Raw genomic sequence first — 25,373 nt, 5'->3', positions numbered from 1 at the left:
CCTCCGAGATATCCAAAGTTCAGTAGATGATGTTGATGCTGCTGCCCACACACACTGTCCTGTCCATGCACTGCAGTTTACAGTCACACCTTCTTTCCAAATTTGCCATGTTTGTCCTTGTTCTTCTTGAATTTGCCCTGTTGCGTTTCTTTCTTCTTTAGTTTCCCGTGCTGGGAAGCCCCATTACTTGCTAAGGCGTTCCCCCCATCCAACTTCCTCTTCTTGTCACTGTTGAAAGAAAGACATCGTTACAAACATGTTTCCACGACAACCAAGTGCTATTGTCAAAGATCCTGGATGTCACTGCACCTCTTGATGCTGACAATCGCTGTGTTCCCTGCTTTCTTCAACACCTGGTCCCATTCCTCATCATGTCCACGGATCTTGTACCTGTAAATACAAAAAGGAAATCATCGTAACATTTTTAATTTTTTTTTTTATTCCAAAATGCTACAAACAAGTAATGACCACGCCCACCCCGACCTCCACCTCATACTCACTCATCCAGGTCCATTTCTTTCACTTTCTCCACATCCTGCTTGTGTTTCTCTTCAAACTCCTTTGCTGCTTCATTCTGTAAGTAACAGATTCATTAATTTAATTTAAATCTAATTTTATAAAATTAGTCTAGACTTGCTCTATTTGAAAAGTATCCTGAGATAACTCGTTATGATTTGGCACTATACAAATAAAATTTAATAAGTTGAAGGAATGCAACTAACAGATTTTTTTATTAATAATTAAAGTGTTGATTGTTGTTCCATTCCAATTGTTAACACCCATTAACGTCCCCAGGGCCCAAGGTGACATCTTCAGATTCTTATTTTGTACTCAACAACTCAAAATCCAAAAATATTTAATGTACAATGATAAAAGAACAGCAAAAAATCCTCTCAAGAGAAGCTGAAGCCAGCAAATGTTTCGCATTTAGATAGATCAATCGTTAACCACATACCAGATCATCATTAAGGCTTCTGACAGTCGGCTCCATGGAAACATCTTTAGTGTCCACCATCTCTGCCTCAATAGCTTTTTCTTGGATGCTGGTGAAGACCTAGGATAGTAAAGGCCAGAATAATCAAAGTATTAATGTTGTTGCAGTAGTATAGTTATAGTTTTTAAAAGGTAGGGTTTGTGGCATCTTCTTCATATCATGTCTTTCAGTGCGTTGTGACTTACTTGAACAAATTTCCGGATCAGACGGTTGAAGAGGCCCATGAGCTGCGAGCTTGGAAGCTCAATTTCCTTTTCTAGCTGTTCCACTGACTTGTGCTGTAACCCTACACCCAGCAGTAACGCCTAGAAAGAACACGGACAGTCAACAATTATACCAATAAAACTGAATTCACAACAAGAAACAGCTGAGATCGTAACCGACGGGGAAACGTACACACTGCGCAGCTGAGAGGGAGACGTTGCCGAGCTGCTTGAGGAAGAAGATGCGTGCCACTGTCGGGATCAGGTCCATGATGAGGTGGTAGTCTACCATGCTCCTTGAATACAACTCCAGACGTTTGAGGTCGTAAGGGCTGAAAAGGGCTGCCAGCTCAGAGCTACTGAGAGCTGTGAAGGTCAAAGACAAGTCAGATCAGGTCTGTGAGACGCAGAGGAAATCTGACTATGTTAGTTAGCAGGAGAGTCTTACTGCTCATCTCCTCCTTGGACTTCTTATTCTGCAGGATGCTGAGTGCCAGGCTCGGGTGGAAGCTGCCAAACTGGTAGGAGAGGAGAGACAGGAAGCGCCGGCGGAAATCTGAGAAAAACAAAAAACTGTTATTAAAAAACAAGATTTAATAAACAAACCAACCAGATCTCCAGAGTTCAGGAAAAGCTGTGGAAGTTCACCTTTCCAGAAGGCAGACAGCCACTGGCTCTGCTCTGGGGCTTCATCTGTATTCAGCTCCTTCAGCATCACACAAGAGTGCTCTCCTGTCAGGTCATTCTAAAAACAACCACACAGACACACCAACAATTACAGCATGTGACAACCGCACGATGTACACAAACTTATAAAAAAAGGTTGAAAAAAAAAAAAAAAAGGTTTATTTTATACTTACAGGGGTTTGTCTTAAGTAGACTGGAGTATAACCTGCTTTCTTCCAGAACCTGTCAGGTTGCAAAAAGAGTTTTTAATATGTGCAAAAATATGACAACCTGCTTCCCCTTCTTCCTTTTCAATTAAACTCACTTGAGCAGCTGTGCAGTAAGGCCATAGGAAACTCCTAGATAGTCCAGTCTCTCTGCTCTCCTCTCACTCAGCTTCAGCAGCAGTGGAGGAAGCTCCTTCCGTGGAGTGATCACCTCCTCCAGCAGGCTGACAGCCTGGACAACAAGAGACAGTGCATGTGTTTAATCTGCCTAATCTAATCTCTAAATTGCATTTTTACTCTAGTTACACAGGAATTTGTGTCTTTCAAATACAGCTTAGTACATTTTATGTCTTTAATTGTATTACCTCACTGCTGACAGAGGTGATCTCATTGTGATTGGAGTGTGTGCTCTCATCCATGGTGGGAAACTTGCCCTCATAGTACATCTGCAACAGCTGGAGAGCTCTGGAGCCGTAGCCCATCTGATGGACAGGTTGGAAACCAGTTACACACAGTGCATCCAGATTAATTAAAAAACAGACTGAGTCTTTTGCGAGTTCTTACCCCTTGGTAGTCTGGATTGACGGCTATTCGCACCACTCTGCCTCCAGAAAGGCTGCCAAACTCTGGGTCTTGGAACTAGAAAGAACAGAGCAGAGGATTCATGTTGGCACTGTGAAAACGTGAGCTGTAAATGATTTCACCCAAAAGCTTTTTGATCAGTGTGTACCTGTTCTGACACCGTCCAGGGAATGAGGTCACCAGAGGCTTTCTTTCCCCTGGACAGACTGTTTAGGATGGACTGCCGAGATATTTCTCCCTCCAGACACACCTGAGGGGACAAAGGAACACATTTACATAATGAAGAACAAATACAGTAAGTCAAGTCAATAAACCTGGACAGAAAAAAAAGCATACAAGGAGGCTACAAAAGACTGCTGGGCAGAAAATAAAGGAATGGCTGATTTGGTGTAAGTTGGTACTGATTTGCAAAAAGCCTCTTACCACAGCCCTTTGTTTGCGTGCATGGAGCGGCCATTACTCTCATGCTCAATAAAAACACAGAATTTAATATCTCGTCTTACCTGCACCACTGCGAGGACCTCAGGTAGTGAGTTCTGTGTGGGAGGAACAGGAGGCAGGAGGCAGAAGAGGTGATGGGCCGGAGCATCGGACAACATCTGCAGGTCGTTTGGTGAATTCTGGATCCAAAAGAAAACATTGAGTGAGCAAATAAATGCAACTATGATACAACGCTCTGTGTAGGATATTACACTCCTTGAGGAAAAGTGAGATATGTCAATATAAAGTAATAATATCACCTTATAATGTGATGCCACGTAGAGGGCCATCAACCTCTGCAGGAAGGCCTCAGAAGCCTTGTGGTAACAGAACAGTGTGTCTCTGTTCACATAATATCTGGACAGCGGAGGCTGAGGAAAAACACAGAACTACAACTTGTTTTGCTCACCAATTGTCTGCAGGAGTGTGTCACTCTCAAATACATACTTTTTGGGTTAAATCTTATATAAATATCTAAGTTTCCTTTTTAATTAAACTGGTTTTGGATCTCTGGTTTTAAATCGATGTAGCCGTACCGCTATCTTTTTTAAATACCGAGTGATTACCATTAACCAGCAGCTGATAATGAATTAATTATTTAAGTTGGCTTTTGAGCAAAATCTCAAACCATTCCCATTACCATTGCATTTCTTTGTTCTTATTTGATTGATTTGCCAAAACAAGCAATCTGAAGATGTCACCATGGGAACGGTTAATCAATAGAAAGTACGGTTGAGAGTCCAATATTGGGAACATAATCGTTAGGTTGCGAGCCGCCTCCTGCGTAAACGATCTTTACCAGAACAACAGTTCCGAGTTTAACCAGTGCCATTGTTTACACCATCTTAATACTGACCCTCCAGCTCCATCACACATGTAGCCCGGATTAATATTATTATTATGTAAGAGCATAACTTTAAGTCATTTAAAGTACATCAAGGATACAGGTCACAAGTCTGTGGAAGCGGGCAGCCAGAGATGAGCCTGGGAATGTTCAGACAGTCCAGACAGAGAAGATCATTCAGCCACTTTTCCACAGCGTCTCCTGGAGCGTACCGAATGGACTCGTGAAGAGTAACTTCATGGAGAGAGCGAGCTGTGCAGGGAGACCGGTAAACAGCAGTCAGGCAGATGATAGAGACACGCTGAACAAACAGTAAAAAGAGAAAAAGAAGACGATATTTACCTGCTGCTAGCCTCGCTGTGTTGGCGGTTCTGTTCTCTGCTGACATGCTCTGCTGACTGTCCGCACTCTGCTGCCTCAACTGCTGAATCAGTTTGAGGGAAAGAGAGCGCCCAGTGCCTTCATACCTGCAGAGACGAAGGAAAACAAGGGTCAGAAATGCAAATCACTAGAGCTGAAATGACAAAGTGATTGATCGATTGACAGAATAATACCTTTTCAATAACTCATTAATCACCTAAGTCATTGTTGACTTTCTTAGACTTTTTACTAAACTAAATATCTGTACAAACAATATACAAAATAAGCAATTTCAATATGTAAACTTGGGTTTTTACTAAATCTCTGACCATTTTTACAGACTGATAATGAAAAGAATTGTTTAAAGAATATTCATTATTGCCTCTACTTAACTGGACGAATCTGTATTATTAAAAATACTTTCTCAAAATGTCTTTGTGTGATATTATTCAGACAAACATGTGGTATTAAATTACGTAAATATCATCCAGCCCCATTACTGACCCGTTGATGGTGGAGGCCATGAAAACCAGATAAGGCCCGAGCAGTTTCTTAACCAGAGGAAGAGGGATTGCTGCAGCCTCATCAATGACCAGCAGTTCAGCCTGGCCCAGCTTCACTGCATCGCCTGGGTGAATGTACTGTTGGTCACATGAACAGGAAGGTTCAGACATGTTCACTTAGTATTATAACAATAGAAAAATAAGAAAAGAGCGGCCTGGTCTTTACCTGAATTGTCTGCCGATGCTCTTTAAAGATGTTAACCCGCACCACAGCTTTGTTGAACTCTGGATTCAAAGACTGGATGATTTCATAGTCAAGGTGCTCCTACAAATAACAGGGGGATATGAAGGGGTATGAGCTCACAGCGTGAACATACTGTCGCTGACACAGAGAAGAGTCTTGGGCAGCCTACCTGATACTGCAGAGAATCAAAGCCTTTGAAGATGAATTCAAACATGGTGTGGAGGTTGTCCGGGCTCGGTGAGGTTACAAAAATATTGGAGTAGCTGTGAAGAAAGTCAATAATTAGCAATAAGACAATACAAGAGACAAAATAGATACATATGTGTGACATTATAAAAAAATATTCTGTACCCAAAAGCCACAGCTCCAGCGACAGCCAGCCCCAGTGCTGCAGACTTGCCTCGACCACGGGCAGCAGTCAGAGCCACGGTGCTCCTCAGGGTCTTCTCTGAGATTGCCTCAATGAACTTCAGCACTCCTTTAGCCTAGAGGACAATACAAAACCTTTAAAGTTACATTTATTAGGACTCATACAAAATGGGATTGTTGGAGGTGTAACTTCTCAGGAACAGTGTAGCAACTTGAAATCACAAAGATCTATGAAGTTAAACTCGTATAAATGTGTAAAGGGGCTGTTTGGTGAGAGGTCCTGATCCTGACCTGATCCATTGTCCTGCAGGAATCCACCAACACACCCACAGGCTGAGTGTCCTGAAGGGACTCCTTTAGATCCTTCAGCTCCTGCTCTCGTGGAGACAAACCGTCCTCCTGAAGGGGAGGACACAACTGGTCAGAAATGTCTAGCCAACAAGCAAGAAAACTTTATTTATATAGCACTTTTCAAAACAGGAGTCACAAAGTATGTCAGTTAAGCCAGAAAGGAGAAAAGAATAAAAATAAAAGAGACATTATTAAAAACAAGGACACGAATGCCTAACTTTTACTGCATGGTACGACTCGGTTGTGGATAGTACGACGTTGCTGAAGCGATACTAAGAGGTGGAGTTAAAAAACTGCAGACAACCGATTGTTGGAGAGAATATATAATCCCTTGTGTGACACGGGACATCCTGCATCCTCCTGTGTAACCGTTACTACCGTGATATAGTCACCTGAGTCTTTGGAGGAATGGGTTTGATGTTTGCCATGTGGCTGGAGACTGGCAGGATGTTGAGTTGGTCATCAATGACGACGCAGTTTTTGCAGGACGCAAGCGACAGAATGAACCTAGAAACAGTGAAACAGAACAAATAACATCGTTAAACTATCATCCCGTTGACCGAAAACGCTCATAAAAGCCGGAGGAGCACTTACCTCTCATTGAACCTTCCCACCACATCCTGATGAGCCTCAGTCCGGTATCGAGAGTGCACGTCCTGGATGAAAACAAGCCACAATGATCCCCAAATCATCTGACGAGCAAACAGTCTGACGCGTGTGGAGATTGAACAGGTTACACACTTACCATAGTCATAGTGTACAGCTGCTTGAGAGAGTTCATTGTCCTCAGCAGCAGCACCACTATACCACCTCCTTCTACAGTCTCAATAGTTCTGGCTAAGAGATTGGGAGTGATGGCTTCGAAATCCTGCGCGACACACAAAACAAAAGCTCTTAGGAGTCCAATGTATTGTCTACATCAACTTCAGCGTCTGTGCCGTGGTTCCCAACCTTCACTGTAGTGACTTACCTGCAGGACGCACATGCCGAAGGTGTTTCCCAGGATCTTGTGTGTCTCGTTGTAGTAACAGTAGCGGATGTTGGTCGCAGCGACGAAGAGTTCAAACGGGTCGTCCTGGTTCAGATTCAGTGTGCCAGTTTTTATCTTCTTCTGGAGCTGTCTCATGCGCTTCTTCCGGTTGCTGTTTCAGACATTTTACAACAAATCAAAATCTCCCTTTTTGACACAGTGAATGGCAAACAGCTGAACCTCGGAGGGGAGGTCACACTCACCTGCTAAACCCAAGGTCTTTCTTGTAGCACCAGAGGACGGAGGGTCGTGCTCTGACGCTGGCTTTAGACAGCATGTGATGCAGAATGACAACCTGGATCAGAGACAGGTGGGGTTGAATCGGTGTGAGGCCAGAATGCAAAGAGACAGACAGTCACACGGAGAAGATGAATCCTAAAACAAGCCCACTGCTGATGAGACTTACCTGATCTCTTCCACGATCTCCCACCACCACAAACATGGTCCGATGCCGCAGAGCGACTCCATTCTCTATCTGGACACGAATCCGGTTGTCTACCTTCTTGCGGACTGTTGCCATGGTCCTTTGTTTACTGAGAGAAAACACACACAAACAACTAACTTTAACACAGAGAAACAAATATAATGTGATACAGCGCGACATAAACGGCGCAGTTACACCCACAGACGTACTGTCAGCTGAGTTAGAGGAAGCAGTGGAGCTGACCTGCAGCCAAAACAAATAAGTGAATAACAGCAGCAGGGGACATCAAACCCGCCACAACACAAACACACATTTTAAACAGCACACTGTCTCCTGTTACCTTCTGTTGCACACTCGTTGTTGTTGCTGAGGTTTTTAAAATCTTCACTCACTCCAACAGGTCGAGGGATGAACTCACACAGCCATCACGCTGTTGATACTCTCACGTGGAGACATGCGTTCATGGAGGACCCCGGCGTGACGTCAAAACTGTGCGACCCTCCCAGAGCAACAACAAGCCCCGATGTTTGTCTGACAGGCACCGAGGAGTGAGTCCTGTACAGCTCAGAGGAGGAGAAGACTAACTACAGCTGTTTCATTCACTCGTTTATGTCAGATTTTAAGTTAGAAATTTTTATAACATGTTTCTTTTTATGCATTTTCTTCCTTTTTACGGAGAAGTAACTCCATAAACTAACTATTAACTTACTTCAGCTTTAACTGTGCAGGTTAGGGACTGATACACCAACAAAGGGCGTCAAGCAACCCGGTTCATGTCGGTCACATTTACCGAGGCAGCGGCGGGAAGTGTCCGTGCTCTGCCTGTCAGCGTGCATTCAGGGGAAACCACGTGTGTGCAGCAAAATATGTCCCAACCACAGCATGGACTATTCATTTGAGTTCAGTGTCGCCTTTTTTCTAAGGCAGTCTGTCAGTAATGTAGGACTAGAAATACCACGTAGAGTCACACTTACAGCCTTACATTTAAAAAGCGTCTTAAACAAAATTAATTAATTCAGTGTCAGTCAGCGGCTGTACCGTGATCAACCACAGGATGGTGCTGTATCACAGGTCACCAAGATGGTAAATAAAAGCATAAAGAAAGCCACAACCCTGAATACAACAGTTACAATGTAAAATGATCCACTTCAGCATTTATTAATATTTATTACATACTTTGCACCCTTGCCTTATAACTGACACAAGGCGCAACTGTAACAGCAGAAAACTGAGGCTGAAGCGTGGGTATGCAACACAACTTTATTGAAACTCTTGAAGCGACATCAATTTACAAACAAGGAAACGGGAGCTCATTGAACATAAAATCGTTTTTTAGAACCAAAATGACAGAACTGAGAAAGGGAATAAACTCCCAAGGATTGGACCAGCAGTGGCAGGTGCATTTTTTTTATACAAAAAATAACTTATGAAATCTTTCAAGTTTACAGGAATATTGTAACACATTGCATGTTTGTAAATCAGTGATTGGATTTACAGCTTAGCTTCTGTGTTAGACTTGATTTAATGTTTCCAAATATCAAAGCAGGCGTTACTTTGATTTAAAGAGACAGGAAAAATACCAATGGCGAAGAACAAAAAGAGAACATGAGTGAGCTGGGGCAAATGCATTCTTGAATTTTGAATTTTCAGTGTGGTGCAAGTTAGTCACAGTCATTATATGAAAGGCCTTTTCAGGATCGTATTGCCTGAGTGCTGCCTCTCGACACTCCTCTGGGTCCCTGACCAGCTCCGCGCTTGTAGTTCTGTTGATAACCCTCCTTGAGTAACAGAGAAATAAAAGACAGACATTTTAGAAACTACTTCCACAGGCAGCAGAGATGACATAAACAAAGCCAATGTGAATGTCTGAATGTATCCTTCATACCCTCTGATAATTCCCATTTGAGTAATCCCGAGGTGTGTTGAATTGAGTCGGTCCATAACCAGAGTTTGGAGTGTTGGCAAAAGGAGGACGATAACCATCATAGCCACCTGGAAAAAAATAGGGAAGACTAAGATTAAAATGCTTTTCTTGAAATTTACAAGCAAAGTAATAAAAACACTTTAAGTCATGAGGGCAATCTAACGAGGTCAAACTGAGTAACATTTCCACATAACTAATCTGAATTTAATCAGAAAGCGGCAAAATTAGCTTCAAGGCAACAGCAGCACGAGGTTCAATATGCAGAGCGATTAAATGCACTTCTTTTTCCTCTTTTTTTTTTAATGAGCACTTATACTACTAATACGCTTATACTTTTCACTTAATTATCTTCTTTAATGCAAGAAAATACATTTCTTCCAAAAAACCAAAACCCTCCTCTTTCCTCAAAAGGCAGCAATAAAAATCAACACAAGGCAGCACAGTTCTTTAATTAACAATGACATTGATCAGACATTTTATGTCACTAAGAAATAAAGAGAGGTCATGCTCACAATGGTCATTAATTGAGGCTTTGAATTTAATTTTAAAATCAATCACTGATGTGGTCTGCAGGAGAACAGAACACTTTTCGACGATATCAAATAGTTTCCAACTCAGCGCCCTAAAGGTCCCATTATGTCTGAATAAAGCAATAACGACACCCATGTCTGAATGACAAAAAGCCAATTCTTTAATAGGGTGATGAAGCCACCAATGTAACATATTCCATCAAAAAATAATGGATTCAGTTGTGGCTATAGGTTGTGAGCTCACCTCTGAATCCATTGGATGAGCCTCTGTAGCCATTGATCATGCCTCTGGCGTTGCGAGGTCCACCACGAGACATGCCTCTGCTGTTGTAGAAGGACTGAGGCTGCCTGCCGAAGCCTGGACCCTGTTGGGAAGGCTGCGGATGGCCTCCTGACTGGTCTTGGGAATGGAAGGCACCAACTACTAAAAAAAAAAAAATAATAAAAAAAAAACATACATACAGTATTTAGATAAAAGAAGAAACAATCAAGTTATTAAATGGTTTTAAAAAACTCAAAATCTGCCCACCAGACTGCAGTTGTTCTGACTGCATCTCTGTCTGCTCCACAGGATGCTGCGACTGACTGCCGAAGGCTTGGTTGTAGCTGTTCTGGTATTGGCTGGCCTGGTTCAAAGCCTCCGTTTCACTGGCTGGCGGGACTGGGGCATTAAGGTTGAACACCTGAGGGGCAAACAAGGGCCACATTGTGGTGAAGCCAAACCAGAGGAAAGGTCACAAACTCATTAGGAGTAAAGTCCATTACTCACTATTTCCTGGATAAAGCTGCTTCACTACAAACTCATACAACTGCAATATGCTGAGAGGGCACTTTAGAACTCAACAAGCAACTCCTAATGGAAGTTATTAATGCATTTCTATTTTGATTCCACTGGCAGTGACGCACAGTCCTGCAAAGACCTTTTTTTGTCTGCATGACAGGCCAGATATTCTGCTCTTTGAGTTTAAACAAATGGAGGTATTATTTGATATCATGGGCAATGCTTCATCACAAAAGGCCTTACTGTCTGCATTGACTGGAATGGTGCTGCGTTGACATTGATGCCACTGCTGTGAGGAGCTTTGGAAACAGGCTGGAAAACCTGTGTTTGCGAGGCGGGTGGGAGAGCTGTAGAGGGTGGAGGCTGCTCTGACGACAAGGACATGGAGGTCTGTTAAAGAGGACAAACAACAAAACACTTTAATGATGACATTATGACATTTTATGTACAGTGCAGGTAAGTTAATGAGGAGGAGGAAAACTCTTTCAGTGTCATTTATATTTAAGGTTTCACAATTAAAAATTATTTATATTGAAGCTGCTGGTGTTCATTAAATATTATGTATGCTGATAACTGATGTCTTGATATTTTTGCTGGTTATTTGAATACCAGCTGTAATCATTTTACATCTAAACTTATACTTAAATTTGACAACTTGTAGTCAACAATACATTATCTGTATATATGCTTATGATACCTTGCTTTGGTGAATACCCTTTTTAAAAAAAAAAAATCTAACCAAACATTAAGCTGTGGCATGCATGTTATATAAGACCTTTGCACCAATTGAAATGTCTATAGTATAAACGTTTCCTGAATTAGTTCAATACCTAGAAATATTATTTTTTTAATTTTATTTTTAATTTTATTTACCTGGATGGGGTCGATGGATTCTGTCGAGGGTCGAGGATCTGGCGTGTGTGAGGTCTGATACATGGGGGGCGGAGTTGGAGAGACGATAGGAACCTAAAACCAGAGTAAAAATTAAACATGTTCTCTTTTTTAAAATATCTTCAGGGTGGCTACACAATCAGTGTTGTCCATTCACATCTATTACTCACTTGTGTGGGCTCAGGTTGAACAGGAACAGTGTTGGGTTGCGATAGCCGGGACTCTGGGTGAACTAAGAGGATTTGAGCATTGCTAGTTACTGAACCAGAAAAGCCATTTCAAGCATTTAAGTGTAATTTTTACACACCACATGACATCAGAACTGTGTTTCCCTTTCTAAAATGTACCTGGTGGACACACCATCTGTGGTAAGTCCATGTTCTGAGTGGGTTTCATGGGCTGCGCTGAGACAATGGCTGGGTCAATGGGTTGTCCGTCAAACTCCAGCATAGAGTCCTGAGAGCAGACAGGAGATGAGCACTGTGCATAATATCTAAAGTAAACAGTCGTTCCTAGTACAAAGTACTGACCTGCATGAAGTTGTACGTTCCCTGCATCTGTGCCATTAAGTCCTGCACCACCTGCTTCCTGGCCATGGGGTCAGTAGGCGGCACAGGAGACGCTAAGTTCATGGGATGGGTCTCCAAGGCAACAGGGGAAGCCGCAGGCTGCACAGGCTGCTGCTGCAACGCACTGACTGCCTGAGAGTGGACAGACAACAGCTAAATAAGAAATAGGAGGAGGAATAACTGAAAAGTAGTTTGGTGTTTATTAGACGCTACCTATGAATTTATATTCACATCACGGTTGGTAAATTGAAACATCACAGCTGATAAACACGTAATGTGAGCATTCCAGTGTAGAAATCTCTTCAGTGACTTGAATTTAAACATCCTCAGCACAAAAACCTGAAAAATCACACGCTGCGAACTTATCACAGGGGATCATACCATCCGAGGGTGGTGCTCAAACACCTGCCTGAGGGCCCTCATTGGACAAACAGCAGGTACATACAGTGTAGGGCCAATAAAACTTTTTTCAGTTTTTCACAACTTTGAATTATAGTTTGCTAATTAATCTTCAACAATGCGCAACAGAAAAACAATGTTAACACTGATCACAAAATGAGATAAAAAAATGTAATGGTAGAGTTAGTGGCTCCAGCATGAGCACACAGACAGAGTGATAAAAGAGATACAATGTTTAAATGTTGAGCATGCATTGTGTCAAAGTTGCCAACAAATGTTCTGACTACATCTATAGTTTGTGATGCCTGCAGCCAGATGGTCATGGCGTACCCGGTTTTCTGAGTCTGAGTCAGTAACAATCCAATATTGGCCAACTGGATAAAACATCTTACAAATATTTGTCTGGTCTGTATCTCTACTGTCACCATCAAATGAAGTCAGAATGCAAAACAAGACACAATCTGACATGATGCATTGACTAATCTGAACATTACATAACCAGTTTGAACATGGTTTTCTTCTTTTTGCAGTTTCTTCTATACATTTTATTTATGTGCTTGTTTGATTAAGATATACTTCCAACGAAATACCTGAAACAGTAATATGGATGTATGTCAGCCAGCTAAAATCAGACTTATCAAAATGGAGCTTCCCTCTTAAAATGGTGGATGCAATAAAAGTTATAATCTGAAAAACTAGACAAATAATCTCTACCAAAGAAAAGGAGGCATAAACTTGAGTACCAGAAAAACACAGTGACTGCAGCATACCTCTGTTTCCGTGGTCCACTCATCTCCCTGTTCCTTATTACTGCCGTTGTAAGTGCTGTCTGGAATGAACTGTCTGTTTACAAACTGGAGAAGAAAAAGCAAACATCAGCACAATGCAAAAAAAACTTAAATATAATTAAGACTTCGCTGGAAAGGGTAAATTAATCTCACCTCTGTTGTTTCAACCGCAATAGGTTCTGTGAACTCCTCAATTATTTCAGTTTCTGTAAAGAGAAAAACAATTCAGAGAATGCAGTACTGATTTCCTTATTGCTTGATTACATTAGCATTTTAAAAATAGAGTTTTGTGCAGCATGACTTCAGAGAATGATCAGGACCTGGATCAACAGTCTGCTCTTCTGCTTCTGACGATTCAGCTACTACCGCTGCTGCTGCTGCCGCTGCTGCTGCTGCCGCCGCCGCCACTGCTGCTACTGCTGCTGCTGCTGCTGCTGCTGAGGCTGGCTCTTCCTCCTCTTCCTCCTCACATACTCCATTCTGGTGAGCTGGAACCCGGTCAAAGTACCCACTCAGCAGAACCTGGTCCAAAGTCTCTCGCAGTGCCTTGTCTAGCAGACGAATGAGACAGTAAGGAATTTACTGGAAAGTCAAGCCATGAAAGCAGAAATTAAATCAGCACATTTACAAAGCTACAATAATCCAACCTTTTGTGAGCTTTGAATTATTAACCATCGGGGTTAATCGTCTAAGACGATGAACACAGAATTCACAACTCGCAAATAGAAGATACTCTTTAAAAAGTCCATAAAACCAGTCATTATTTAGACACGTTAATTAATCAATTACTCAATCGAAAATAAAACATCTGCATCCATTTTCAATACTAGCTGCACACTCAAAATAAAATTCAGTTTCAGTCTGCTATAAATTCATTCCTCATTTGTTTCTGTGAAGGAATTTGACTTCTTTAAGGGTAATATCACAGTGTTTACCTTGGGGTCATTTGCAGAGGTCACTGGTTGTGCCTCCTCCAAAGCAATAAGTTAAACTGACTGTGTGGAGCAGCTGATAACACTGAACACTGAGCACCGAACAAACCGTAGTCCCACTTTGTTACAGATGACCAAGGCTGAGAGATAAATCTAAAACAGACGGACTGTCTCCTTTGAATGAGTTGTACATGACTATGAGTGTCATTCATCGTGATTCAACTTAGGTAGGCATAGTTCTTTGTTTTGAACCAATACCCAATTGGATCTTCACACATATTTAGCTAGATTGGGTAAGTTATGACCTTATTTGGGACACTGGTAGATCATGTGGGTCTAGTTTGTGTTAAGGATCTCTTGTCAGGAAGTAACCTTCAGAATTGGGTTGGTCTACACAGTGGCTCCCCTTGTACTGCTGAGCTCTATTCTCCCTGATTGAGCTTCAATAAATACTGCTGTGCAAGTCATCAAGGTCTCCTGACGAGTCACTTCGCAAGGACTCCTGGACGTGTGACTATTTTTACACTTCCAGTGTAGGTGGTGCGTTCCACGGGCAGTTCTTGACTCATTGACCGGTTTACTCTCGATCACCACACGCCTCAAGTTCTTTATTTAAAGAGGTCTGTATTCAGATTAGCGTTATGAAGACCACAAAGTACATTGAGCATGGCTAACTGGTGATTTGGCTCCACCAATACTCTTCTAATGTTGGCTTGCCTGGAAGGGGCTCCGCACTCGGCAAACCTGCGCATTGTCCGACGGTACATCCTCCCAAACTGTATCGGCCTTACTGGCAGGAATAGAACGTCCGGGGTCTCTCTGCCCAGCAAATGAACCACAACCACGGGACTTGAAAAAGCCACCCAAGGATTGAGTACGAAGCACGGAGGTCGTCCGCACAACACCACGCTTGCCCCACCTAACCCAAAAACTTTATGATAGAGTATCCATTGGCAGGCAACACACAAGGACACCGTCGATCAGGACTTTTCTGGAATGAGTAAGCACAGAAAAAGAAGCCGGAAAGACAAACATCAATTGGAAGGCAAGCAACACCGGAAGGTGCAATCTAAAGCAGCCTGAACCGTTAGTAAGAAGATGTCAGAAACCGATTGCGGGTCGTTTCCAACAAACGATGTATTGAGGTGAAAACGCACAAAGGCTGATCTCTTCCTACAGTAGCCGGTTAGGTGGCCCAACAGAGGAGTTGAAAAGCTCATCAAAGCCAGACGCCCAGGGTTAGGCGTCCAGATTCTTTGGTGCTACCAGAGTCAGCACGCAATCGATCGGCCTTAGTGGTATGATCAGTCCCTGAAGTCGGGTATATCTGTGAAAACACTTCAAACATGTCATTTACGACTGTGTCGCCCGATTGTGACGATTAGCGGAACGAGACAAAAACAAACTGGCACCCTCTCACTGCAGATGTGAACTGTGCCAAAGTAATAACTAATTGTATAGTGTTTACCAATGTGAATATGCAACCATACTCTGCCGTAAAAATTACAGTATTTAAGTTGTTGTTGTTGTTGTTGTCGACTTTATTGACAGTATTTCAGTGAATTCACTGTTATACTAAGACGTTTCATCTGCGGTAACAAAAACGTGTCCCAGAAACGAAGGGTACATAGCCAACCGTGGGTTTTTTGTGTCGTCACACCCTTATTATCAAACACACGATAACGCTGTTTTATGTGGAACTTTATTGCCAAGAGTAATAAGCTGATAGACAAAATGCGTTTCAGGGCCTTAAATGAAAAACTGCCATAATACTACAGTCAAAGATTAACTAAAAACCTGATAGGGGCTAACACTGCAGACTGACAACATTAGAAACATGCCACTAGAACAATCATGACTTGTAATTCACTAGAAAACACTAGAAGAGCCCTCAAGCTAGCACAGACATTTACACTTTCGGCTCTTGAGGCAAAGCAGGTCAATGTTCCTTTACTGCCTTGTGCCTCAGGCCAAGACGTCTGCTGCTGCCTGAATAAATATCACCCTGAGTCACCAAGTGAGACCATGCTGAGGTGAAAGGGTTGGCTGGTGTCACTACAGTGAACTGGGTCACCAGTATCCTAATGTGGCTCCAGAGATCTAACCAGTGGAACCACAGGCGACAGGGCCACTGGCACCCTGCCCCGCTGCTGAGTCAGGGTAAGTCCACAGCGCTCAGCCCCGAAGCAGAATGCAGCAGTGCGAGTCCTGAGGCCAGATTGCTGAGAATGCAGTACGGCAATATCCCCGAGCCCTGATTATTCACATCAGAGCACTTCACACATGCTGCATTAACAAAAAACAATGCACATGCAACATTAACATATTAAGAATGGCCAATGGCCTGCAGTACTTTTTGACAAGAAGGTTTTGTTTAGACATTGATCACATTTATCTACTGTGCCTTGAGATTACTAAAAAGTTTTCCATGAATTATGGTAATTATGGTAATATTTTGCTATAACTACAATAGGGCTGTAATTAGGAATTATATTCAATACTGATTAATCTGACAATTATTTTGTCTGTGAATTGATCAATTGTTGGTCTGTAAAATGTCAGTAAATAGTGAAAAATACTGAATATATAACTGATAATCAAAATAGTTGCCAATTCATTTTCTACTAAATGACTGATGACTCATTGTTGCAGTCATAAACTGCAGTTTGTGCCGGCAATGATTAGCCAAAGTAATCATGAACAAAAATATTGATCTCTGCTGCTTGCAACCTTTTGTAGGCTCCAAGTTCAATTTGACTTACATGTTGTTCCAACCACAGCCTTGTCCTTCCCTTCCAGCAGGTCCCATAGGTGCACAGATGCTTCTTCATACTGGTCGGCCAACCTGCAAGTGTAGAGGTGAGTTGTATGTAACCTATTTCTTTGTTTGTTTTGTTTTTTTAAATGGAAAAAAGTAGAAGAAGTCTTTTTCATCCAGATATAATAAATGCCTTAGACTAACCTGATGTTTTGGTCACGGTCTGGCCCCACTAACTTGTAGAACTCATCGAAAGCTGTCAGGTCTGCATCGGTCAGCAGCGGTGAGCCACAGACTCCCTGCTTCAGGTCCTGCCGCACAGTGTCATCTCCCAGACGGTCCAGAAGGAACTGCAGCTCCAGAACTGTCTTGAGCCTCCTCTGCTCTGCCTCCTCTCGCTGCAGCTGCTCCCGCCGTGCAGACTTCTTCACCACCTTCTGGATCTATTGATAATAAACACCAGTAAAGTAAAGGCAGGTTTCTACAAGTCAGGGTGGACAATACTCTGAGAGAACATTTCCAGAAACCCAAAGTCATCCTTACATCCTGTCCCAGTGCAATGAACGTCTTGTGCAATTCTCTGGCAAATTCCAAGTTGTTCATGATTTCTTGGTATTTGGAGAGGGCCTCCTAAAAAGAAACATTTCACACATTGATAGATTGTAAAAACTTTCTAAGAATTGCAGGATTATTTTTGTTTATGTAAAAAATGATTGAGTTCACCCACCAGCTGGTCCTGATTGAGACGCTCCCCATTATTCTTCCTGACTTGATAATCATCCAGTTTGCTCTGTAACAGAAAATCAAAATGCAGCAAACAGTTTTTAAATTATAACTCATTAAGTAAAGAGATTCTTGGTGTTGGTCCTTCAGCTATGGATTGCTTCTGAGTGCGACACCCGTCATGCCTCACACTTCATACAACAGGGATGTAGCTTCATGTTGCTAACAGGAAGGCTCCTGAACAAATCGAGCAGGGATGCAAAACAAGAATATCGCCGGAGTTCACAAACTACTTTAATCTGCCTCTGCTGCTCCTCTTTACCCCATACACACCAACACCTCTGTGACTCTCTGCGTGCACACACACCCACACACACTTGCCCTGCCTCTTTCTGTTTCTCTCTCCCTGTATGGAGCAGCTGTATGCACAACTCACGTTTAGAAATGTTCACCCGTGATTTTGTTTTATCAGATAACGTGTCTGTTTTTCTCTGCTAAATACTAATATAAGTTGCCAGCCTACCCAAGTAAAGTGTATGTGGGGAAAACTGCTGGATCAGGCTTTAAAATTACGGTTTGGACATTGATTACCATGGCAACGGTTGAAGCGTTCGGATCAGCCCCAGTCGACAGTACTCACTTTTTTCTTCTCCATGTTGCGGGCCTTCTTGTCGATGACACCCAGCACTTGTTTCAAGACTTCAGACTGTCCACCAAGTGCAAAATTGCCCATTGACCCTGGAGCGGATCCCACATCTGGGCTGACAGACTGCATTGTCCCATTTGCATTCATCACTGAGGGCATCTAGAAATGAAGTGTACAATGTTAACTTCTGGTGGCAACAAAGAGATTCTTTGATCGAAAACATTAATACATTCAACAACAAAGGTTCAGCATGAGTCGAAACCTGTGAGAACTATCATTGGGCAGACTATGAAGAGTCAATAACTGCTGCATGGAGACGATTGAGGACGGCGTCTTGGGATTACGCTGATGCAGAAAATGGTTATTTCCATTATCTCCCAATTATTTTCTCAGTTGAATTAATCATTTGGTCTATAAATTGTCAGATAGTAGTAGAAATGCACAGATCAGATGCTCTGGATCGGCATCACTGCAGGTACGTTTCTTTGTCAATGTCATTATACATTAGATTAATTCCACCACAGGAGGCTGCAGATGTAATTTATAGAGTCCTGGAAATCCCTGGCCTCATGTTACCTTGGAGGAAAATTATTCTGAAGGAATTTCATGCAGTGGTGCATACAGATTTTACATTTGGGAAGAAGAGCACTGCTACTGGCTTGGTAATTGTTATCAGGAGATGACCGTAGTTGAGGTATTGATTTGGTACAAAGGGAGATCACTTTGCATCCTTACAAAACAGTGAGAAAAGGCCTTTATAATATCTTAGTACCAAAATGGACATATTCAGATTGCTTTTGTATCTGATCTAAGACAAAAAGGTATCAGTTAGCCGACATAGAAACCTAAAATAACCTACAAATATTCACATCTGAGAAGCTGGAACCTGTAAACAATGGCCCGATTATAATAACTGTGTAATACAATAATTCCTGTTTTCTGCCAGTCGACTAATCGATACATCAAGTATCCATGCCAGCACTAGATGAGCTATAACCAGATTCAATGATACAGTGGGCCTAAGTAAAATAGTTTGGCACACAGATCTAAAGTCACACATGGATCACCAAATCCAAAACTATAATACAGTTATAATTTATGAAGTAACAAAAAGGTAATAAGCGGTTAAGGTGGGATGTAATAGCACAAGAGCAGTACAGCTATGTACCACATGTGCTACTTATAAAATCTAACTGTTTTAAGTGTAAACGATGTATAAACATAAACAAAAGCTTTGTAACAAAGTAAGTATACCACTCACTAAGCCCCAAACCCATGTCCTCATAGCAACTTGCTAACTTTAGTCAGACTGTTACCAGGAAGGAGGTTTGTGAACTCTGTCTTCACCTTATTCAATATATCTAACCACAACGTTAACCTCCACTACACAGCCGTGTGCTCGGCTACCAGCAGCGTGGTCAGCTCGCCGGTGTTATCTCAAGAGGTTTGGTAAAATGGCCCTGGCCTCACTCGCGTTAGCACACATTGAGTTAGCCTCAGTTGTCTGGTAGCTTCAGCGACGCGTGCTAACCAGCAGCCGCCGGCCGGGAGCCTCGTTACCTCGGTAACACGACTCCTGATTCACCCACCTTGATGTTATGTATCCACAGGGGAGCTTGCTAGCGAATTGTACGAAACGGCCAAGTTGTTGTTGTTGTAGTTGCGTTGCTTTATGTTCTCTTTCACTGTAGTGTGGGATCCGCCCCGCCGGCCTCACCGACAACTGAGACGGTTCGAGAGACCGAGAAACTCTTTATAAAGGCGGAGGTCCGGTTTTAGCGAGCGAAGATATGCCTGAATGAATGAACAACAAAAACAAACTCCGATAGAGTATATATTTTGTAATAACAACATTTCAATACATAATACAACAGTGCTACATTGACTATATGATCGTTGTTTAACCTTAGCGCAATTAAATATTATTAAGTGGCTATTTTTGATCAGGAAAAATAGTCTACAGCCCCATGGCAGAAAATCTGCACAATCATTAGCTTTGATTAAGCAGTCCTATGTCCATCCCTATGACTTATACAGTATTTGTGTTCTGCAGCAGCTGTCCAGTCCTGCTGTAAGCTCTGGCATGTGTTGGTTTACAGCTGTCTTCCTACATGACTATAACTGTGCCTTCTTTTGCAGTAAGTTCACTTCAGATGGAAGTTGGAGTTAAACATGAAAATGGGTATTTAAATATCACTATAATAGATAAAAAAGACCTTCAAAAGTTAAAGTTACAGTTTGAAGTTAAGGTTTGATTCACTACTTTGCAGTAGTATTGCAAGCTGTAAGACAGCGTCATTCCAAACCCTGAAAAGCAGACATATTACCAAAACCTAATTGAAAATGTCTTCCATGACGCTATGATGATAATACCAATACATAATAATAATAATAATAACAATAATAATAACAATAACATTACTTTTAAACATGTACAGAAGTTATATAGCTTTCTGAGTAGGTCTAGATTTCTGTGGAGCTCCAGTACTAACATAGGCTGCACAAAGCCATGACAAATAAACTGAAAATGAAAAGTCAGAAAGATCTGGGGCTGTTTGAGTCAGCCTTATGATTTCCGTACCTGTCCAAATTAAACTACTGTGTTTTAAAGATAATCTGAAGATGTTTTGCCATTCTAAGAATTTTTTGAAAGCTGTTAGAGCAAAACCTGGCATCCACTATTCATTCATAGAATATTCAGAAGGGTTAAAGCATTTATAAGACAAATGTTATAAACATGTATCTTGGAATAATAAACAGTAATCACATTTAACTTAAATTTAATGCTCAGAAATTGCCTAAATGATTGGTTTACACAGGTGTTTTGACTCTTGAAATAATTGGTTTACCAGAAAAATACTCCTACTCCTAACCTTTTATGGCCTAATATATGAGTAGGGAGGTTAGCTCCAATAATTTTTAATAGAAATCGTAATGTTCGCTTTTAAAACATATTAAATCTGCCACTTTTACAAGCACAAATCCATCTGCATCTCCTGACTCACAGGTTGACAAACTCTGCTGTACACGTTTCATACGAAAAAAAGTAATTTAAAGATGCAATTCCAATGTTTCCCATATTGGGAATTAGTTAAATATTTATATCATAGCAAGCACTTAAGTAAATGGAAAGTCTCAGTGATAGTGATGCAAGAACAAAGTTCTAGTTCCAGAGGAAAAAATAGTTTTTGTTACTTCCATCAGTAGGTGGCAGTATTGTTCAGCTTTATGATCAACAAAACACTGATAAAGGAAAACTGTGGCTGGAGAGAAAGTCCAGCTTATGTAAATCCTCTGACCTACTCTCAATTCTTAATTAACTCACTGACAAACAAACTATTATAAGACTAAATCTACACACACCGTACATATTCATGTATACACGTACAGGACAACTGCTGAAACATTTCCCAACTCAAAATAATTGAACACATCTTATCTTTTATTATTTTTAGATTATCTCACTTTTCCAATATCTTTGAGACTGCTAATATATTTTTCTGTTTTTACTAACACATACTTGAAGTCCATCTTTGAATGGGACCAAACTGACCAGAATAATGTGAAACCTGCTTTCTTTTGTTTTGCCAAATACAGGAAGCAGTTAACATGGCTGCACGGCTTTTTGATTGCACTGTTCCACTGAAAGTGTTTTCTTTTAGGGATAATACTGATTATGGGAGGTTCCCGAGGGTAAGTGAAGCTCCCTTTCAACGAGTGACTCATTTCCGCAGCCTGCAGTATTTCAATCAAACAACAACACTGAACACAGTTCGCCAGCTATTTTATGAAGGAATTTCAGGGTGGTTCCTCATCTGACCTCTGACCTTTACACCTTGACATTATAAAACTTACAATGAACCACACTCTCTAATTTAACCCTGTGTGGTTACAGTGAACAATAACACATTTCCACCTTTGTAGACCTGTGGCAGTGCAGGAGAAGGGCTATGAGACGGGAGCTAATTATCACTTTAGATTAGGCAGGAAGTGGTCGGTTTTGCTATTGCTGTTTCAGAGTTTGTGCTATCAAAGAGTCAACAATACGTCCAGAGTCCTCTTATTTCAGGAAATGGGCCTGCGAGCCTGCGTCCAGACAGTCCACGATGTGTGGATAACCATCTTGGTTCCACTTCTAATTAGGAGATCTATTTAACAGGAAATCTGTAATAATTTAGCAAGATGGAAGGATATTAGTTGTATATACTGCAACAGCCTGGCTATACTTTACCACAGTAGAGGAACTTGTAACTTTAATTATATTAAAATTATTTGCTGAATGATGAGCGAAAGGACCAGGAGTTGTTTAGTATAATTTTACTCTTTGCCTCGTGCTGACGCTCATTTTCCAGCTGCCCTCAAATTCCACACTGCTTTCAACTCCATAATGCGCTTAGTACCAAACAGGCAAAACAGGAAACTGCACACAAGTGACACCACTTCCCAAAAGGTTGTCTGCATTCTTAACTGTTTGCTCCCCAAATTCTACCTAAGACAGGAATAAAAGTGGAAACAAAGCTCCCATAACATAATGTCAACGATTGAACATGAAGCTTGTACCTCCCTTCTGGTGACATTTAGGAAGCCTAAAGACACAGATAAGGGTTTTACCACCTAATGCCAACATGCTACTCCTATCATACCAAACCATCTGGTAGTCGAGCTGTCTATCTGGGAAGCCATGAGTGGGGTGCCATCATGCATAGGGGTGGGGGGTAGGAAGTGAATGCAGTGTGCACAAACCCCCCCCCCGAAAAAAAGCTTCATCTCCGCATGCCAGTTGCACATCCTCTGGGTTTTCTCAATCAACTCCACAGGAAGTAGTGGATGACTTGGGTGTCACATCAGTACTGACTTTCTCTTCTGTTGTTTCACATCTTTCCTACATTTGTTCTTGAGCTTTGCCTTTGTGCAACGTGACATTTTGGAGGGTTGAGCTCTTATGCCAATAACTCAATTGAGCTCTTGAAACCCCACAGAGCATCAGTTGGGCTCTTCATCAGAAAGACAAACTGAGGTGCCAGGAATTCAGCACTGCATGTGCCTGATATGTCAATTATAATCTTGAGATTGAATATGTTGAAAGATGAATTATAATATACATTAAATGGATTGCTGGAATAAGCAGAAACAGAATATACAGTATGTGATGTGATCAGATGGTCGCTATTTAAAAAAAAAGTTATTCTACTTTAGGGACATTGAGATTGAAAGTGTATTGATCTTGGAAGCTTTTTACAAAAACTGTGGCTTTCAATTGTATCATACTATCTTTCTCAGCAGATGGAATCTGTCATGAAAATGTTCACGTTTCCATTTTTAAGCCAACATGGTCAAATTCAAGACAAAGGAAGCCACCAAAGCCCTTGCACTGTGCTGTTGTGTTGTGTGCAAAGACAGTAGGCGGAAATCTTTGTTTTTCATTCGAAGGATATGTAGTTAGAGTTTTATCTCCGTCAAGCTGCTCTGCTTTCTGTGCAGCTGGCACAACATAGTGCCATGCTCACCTTGCTCCTGGGCCTTCTCAGCTTGGTATCTATCCAGTGAGCCTACACAGTCCAACAAATGTCTAGCCCAGGGATGCTTTCAGCCTGAATTTAGAGTTTGCCTGCGATCTTCCTCCGTTGCATCTGGCTGTGAGGAGCTGACTGTGGCTTCTGGAGTCAAGGTGCTTTATCTTCCTGCCCAGTCCAACTGCTGTCTGTGTCCCTCCCTCCTGCAGGCAGCCCCAAGGCATTGGCAGCAGATAAGAAGAAGGGTCCACAGCGGCTCTGGTTTGAAAAGAAAAGGCTGTGAGGACACAAACTATGTAGAAATAGCATTGCATTCATTTATCACAGAGACAACTTTCAGAAGATCTTATTTTTTTTAGCATCTTCTCTCTTATAGTTAGTAGGTAATAGGTTGTAATCCAAGAGCTTTTTAAAGATATAAACCTGCATTTATATATCATATATATTGAAACATGTGCCATTTATCAACTTTGTATGTTGACTTAATATTCATATTTTATCTTAAGATAATTTGAATAATGGTGGAAAGTAACTAACTTTACTCTCATATGAGCTACCTGTACTAAGATGTTTTCCTTTACTTTTTCTACTCAACTACATCTCAAAGTGAAATATTTTACTTCACTGCCCTTATATGAAAGCTGTAGTGACTAGTTAAATGGCAGGTTAAGATTTTACATACAATATGATCAGTTTATGTTATAGCTAAACTACACAACAATACAGTAAAGTAGTTCAAATGAACCCCGTCCCTACCAGGTAGGAAGGCTTCTTACATGTTGAGGAATAAGTAATAATCCTATAATATAGATAACATCAAAAAAGTATTGTGAATAATGAGTAGTTTTAATTTCTATATTTAGGTGATAATGTTCAGCATATCCAGGTCTGAATAAAGAAATAGATAAAAACCCTTTTCTTACATCTGCTTGTACTATTTCTGCCCTGATGAGGTCAGTGTTTTAAACATTGAGTACACAGACGCTTTTAGAATAACTTTTCTCCATGTTTGTCTAAAGGACATTTTCTTTTCTGTGACCAGTTTCTGTCATCTTCAACTAAGAGCACCTTACAGGATACTGAATCCCCACACAATATGATGTTGTATAAAACACAGAACTAGTCACGTTTAATACAAAAATGTTTTGAATGTAAGTTTAAAACTAGTTTGTTGCCACTTCCTAAGGCACCCTTTATAAAGAGTTTATAATGTTTTATCAATGTTAATACATCAGTTCAGTTTTAAACCATTAGAAAGATGAACTTTTGGGGCTCCCAGGTTGTGAAAGATCTCACTTGTTGTTTTGTTTTTCTCCAGCATGACACTTTTTTTGGTCTTTTTGTAGCTCTTTAGTTCATCCTGTAAACTGACCATTTGACCATTTATTGAGCTATTATTTAAGACTGATGTTGTAAAACCCTTTATTATTATTACCTCATAACATTAATGATGACTTACTTATTAATGTAAAGTGTGACCCTAATTAACGTTTACAACCACATATTTAAAGGCTCACCAGACACACATTGCCCTTTATTAATGAGATGTAAAATAAAAGTAACTGGCAACATAAACTGTTAAATAAATGTAGTACAAAAACACAATGTTTCCATCTGAAATGTCCTGGCCTTGAAGTGTAAA

At 41.2% G+C, this 25,373-nt stretch overlaps 2 protein-coding genes across 3 annotated transcripts in view; both read right to left on the bottom strand.

Moving 5' to 3' along the window:
• Positions 1–7,774, bottom strand: part of nat10 (N-acetyltransferase 10) — a gene marked incomplete in the record, with an annotated part of 8,365 nt that extends 591 nt beyond the window's left edge. Inside the window, 29 exon segments of the mRNA XM_035665295.1 lie at positions 1–228; positions 310–390; positions 501–574; positions 956–1,054; positions 1,180–1,299; positions 1,391–1,563; positions 1,646–1,753; positions 1,846–1,942; positions 2,058–2,106; positions 2,189–2,322; positions 2,456–2,572; positions 2,655–2,729; positions 2,821–2,922; positions 3,176–3,292; positions 3,413–3,509; positions 4,098–4,248; positions 4,339–4,463; positions 4,861–4,997; positions 5,086–5,184; positions 5,273–5,366; positions 5,455–5,588; positions 5,764–5,871; positions 6,216–6,330; positions 6,418–6,479; positions 6,569–6,691; positions 6,794–6,965; positions 7,057–7,148; positions 7,260–7,386; positions 7,618–7,774. Coding sequence (XP_035521188.1) covers positions 84–228; positions 310–390; positions 501–574; positions 956–1,054; positions 1,180–1,299; positions 1,391–1,563; positions 1,646–1,753; positions 1,846–1,942; positions 2,058–2,106; positions 2,189–2,322; positions 2,456–2,572; positions 2,655–2,729; positions 2,821–2,922; positions 3,176–3,292; positions 3,413–3,509; positions 4,098–4,248; positions 4,339–4,463; positions 4,861–4,997; positions 5,086–5,184; positions 5,273–5,366; positions 5,455–5,588; positions 5,764–5,871; positions 6,216–6,330; positions 6,418–6,479; positions 6,569–6,691; positions 6,794–6,965; positions 7,057–7,148; positions 7,260–7,373 — 3,114 coding nt within the window.
• A 744-nt stretch (positions 7,775–8,518) lies between these two features.
• On the bottom strand, positions 8,519–19,966 carry caprin1b (cell cycle associated protein 1b). Of its 2 annotated transcripts, none has more exons than XM_035664745.1 (18): positions 19,808–19,966; positions 18,213–18,377; positions 17,577–17,639; positions 17,393–17,479; positions 17,054–17,292; positions 16,854–16,936; positions 13,480–13,710; positions 13,313–13,365; positions 13,142–13,225; positions 11,934–12,104; positions 11,751–11,859; positions 11,574–11,635; positions 11,386–11,478; positions 10,756–10,902; positions 10,261–10,414; positions 9,976–10,155; positions 9,163–9,269; positions 8,519–9,055 (listed from the first exon to the last, which is right to left on the bottom strand). In XM_035664745.1, exons 2-18 carry the CDS (start codon positions 18,375–18,377, stop codon positions 8,969–8,971), a joined length of 2,115 nt encoding a protein of 704 aa, XP_035520638.1. In that variant the 5' UTR covers positions 19,808–19,966; the 3' UTR covers positions 8,519–8,968. The 2 variants fall into 2 exon arrangements, with proteins under 2 accessions (XP_035520638.1, XP_035520639.1); XM_035664746.1 differs by having other exon boundaries at positions 9,976–10,152.
• Between the last annotated feature and the right edge of the window lie 5,407 nt (positions 19,967–25,373).

The sequence above is a fragment of the Morone saxatilis genome, unplaced genomic scaffold (assembly GCF_004916995.1).
Source record: "Morone saxatilis isolate NCDOM2014 unplaced genomic scaffold, NCSU_SB_2.0 Contig2, whole genome shotgun sequence".
NCBI lineage: Eukaryota > Metazoa > Chordata > Actinopteri > Moronidae > Morone > Morone saxatilis.
This window is presented reverse-complemented; position numbering and strand designations above follow the sequence as displayed.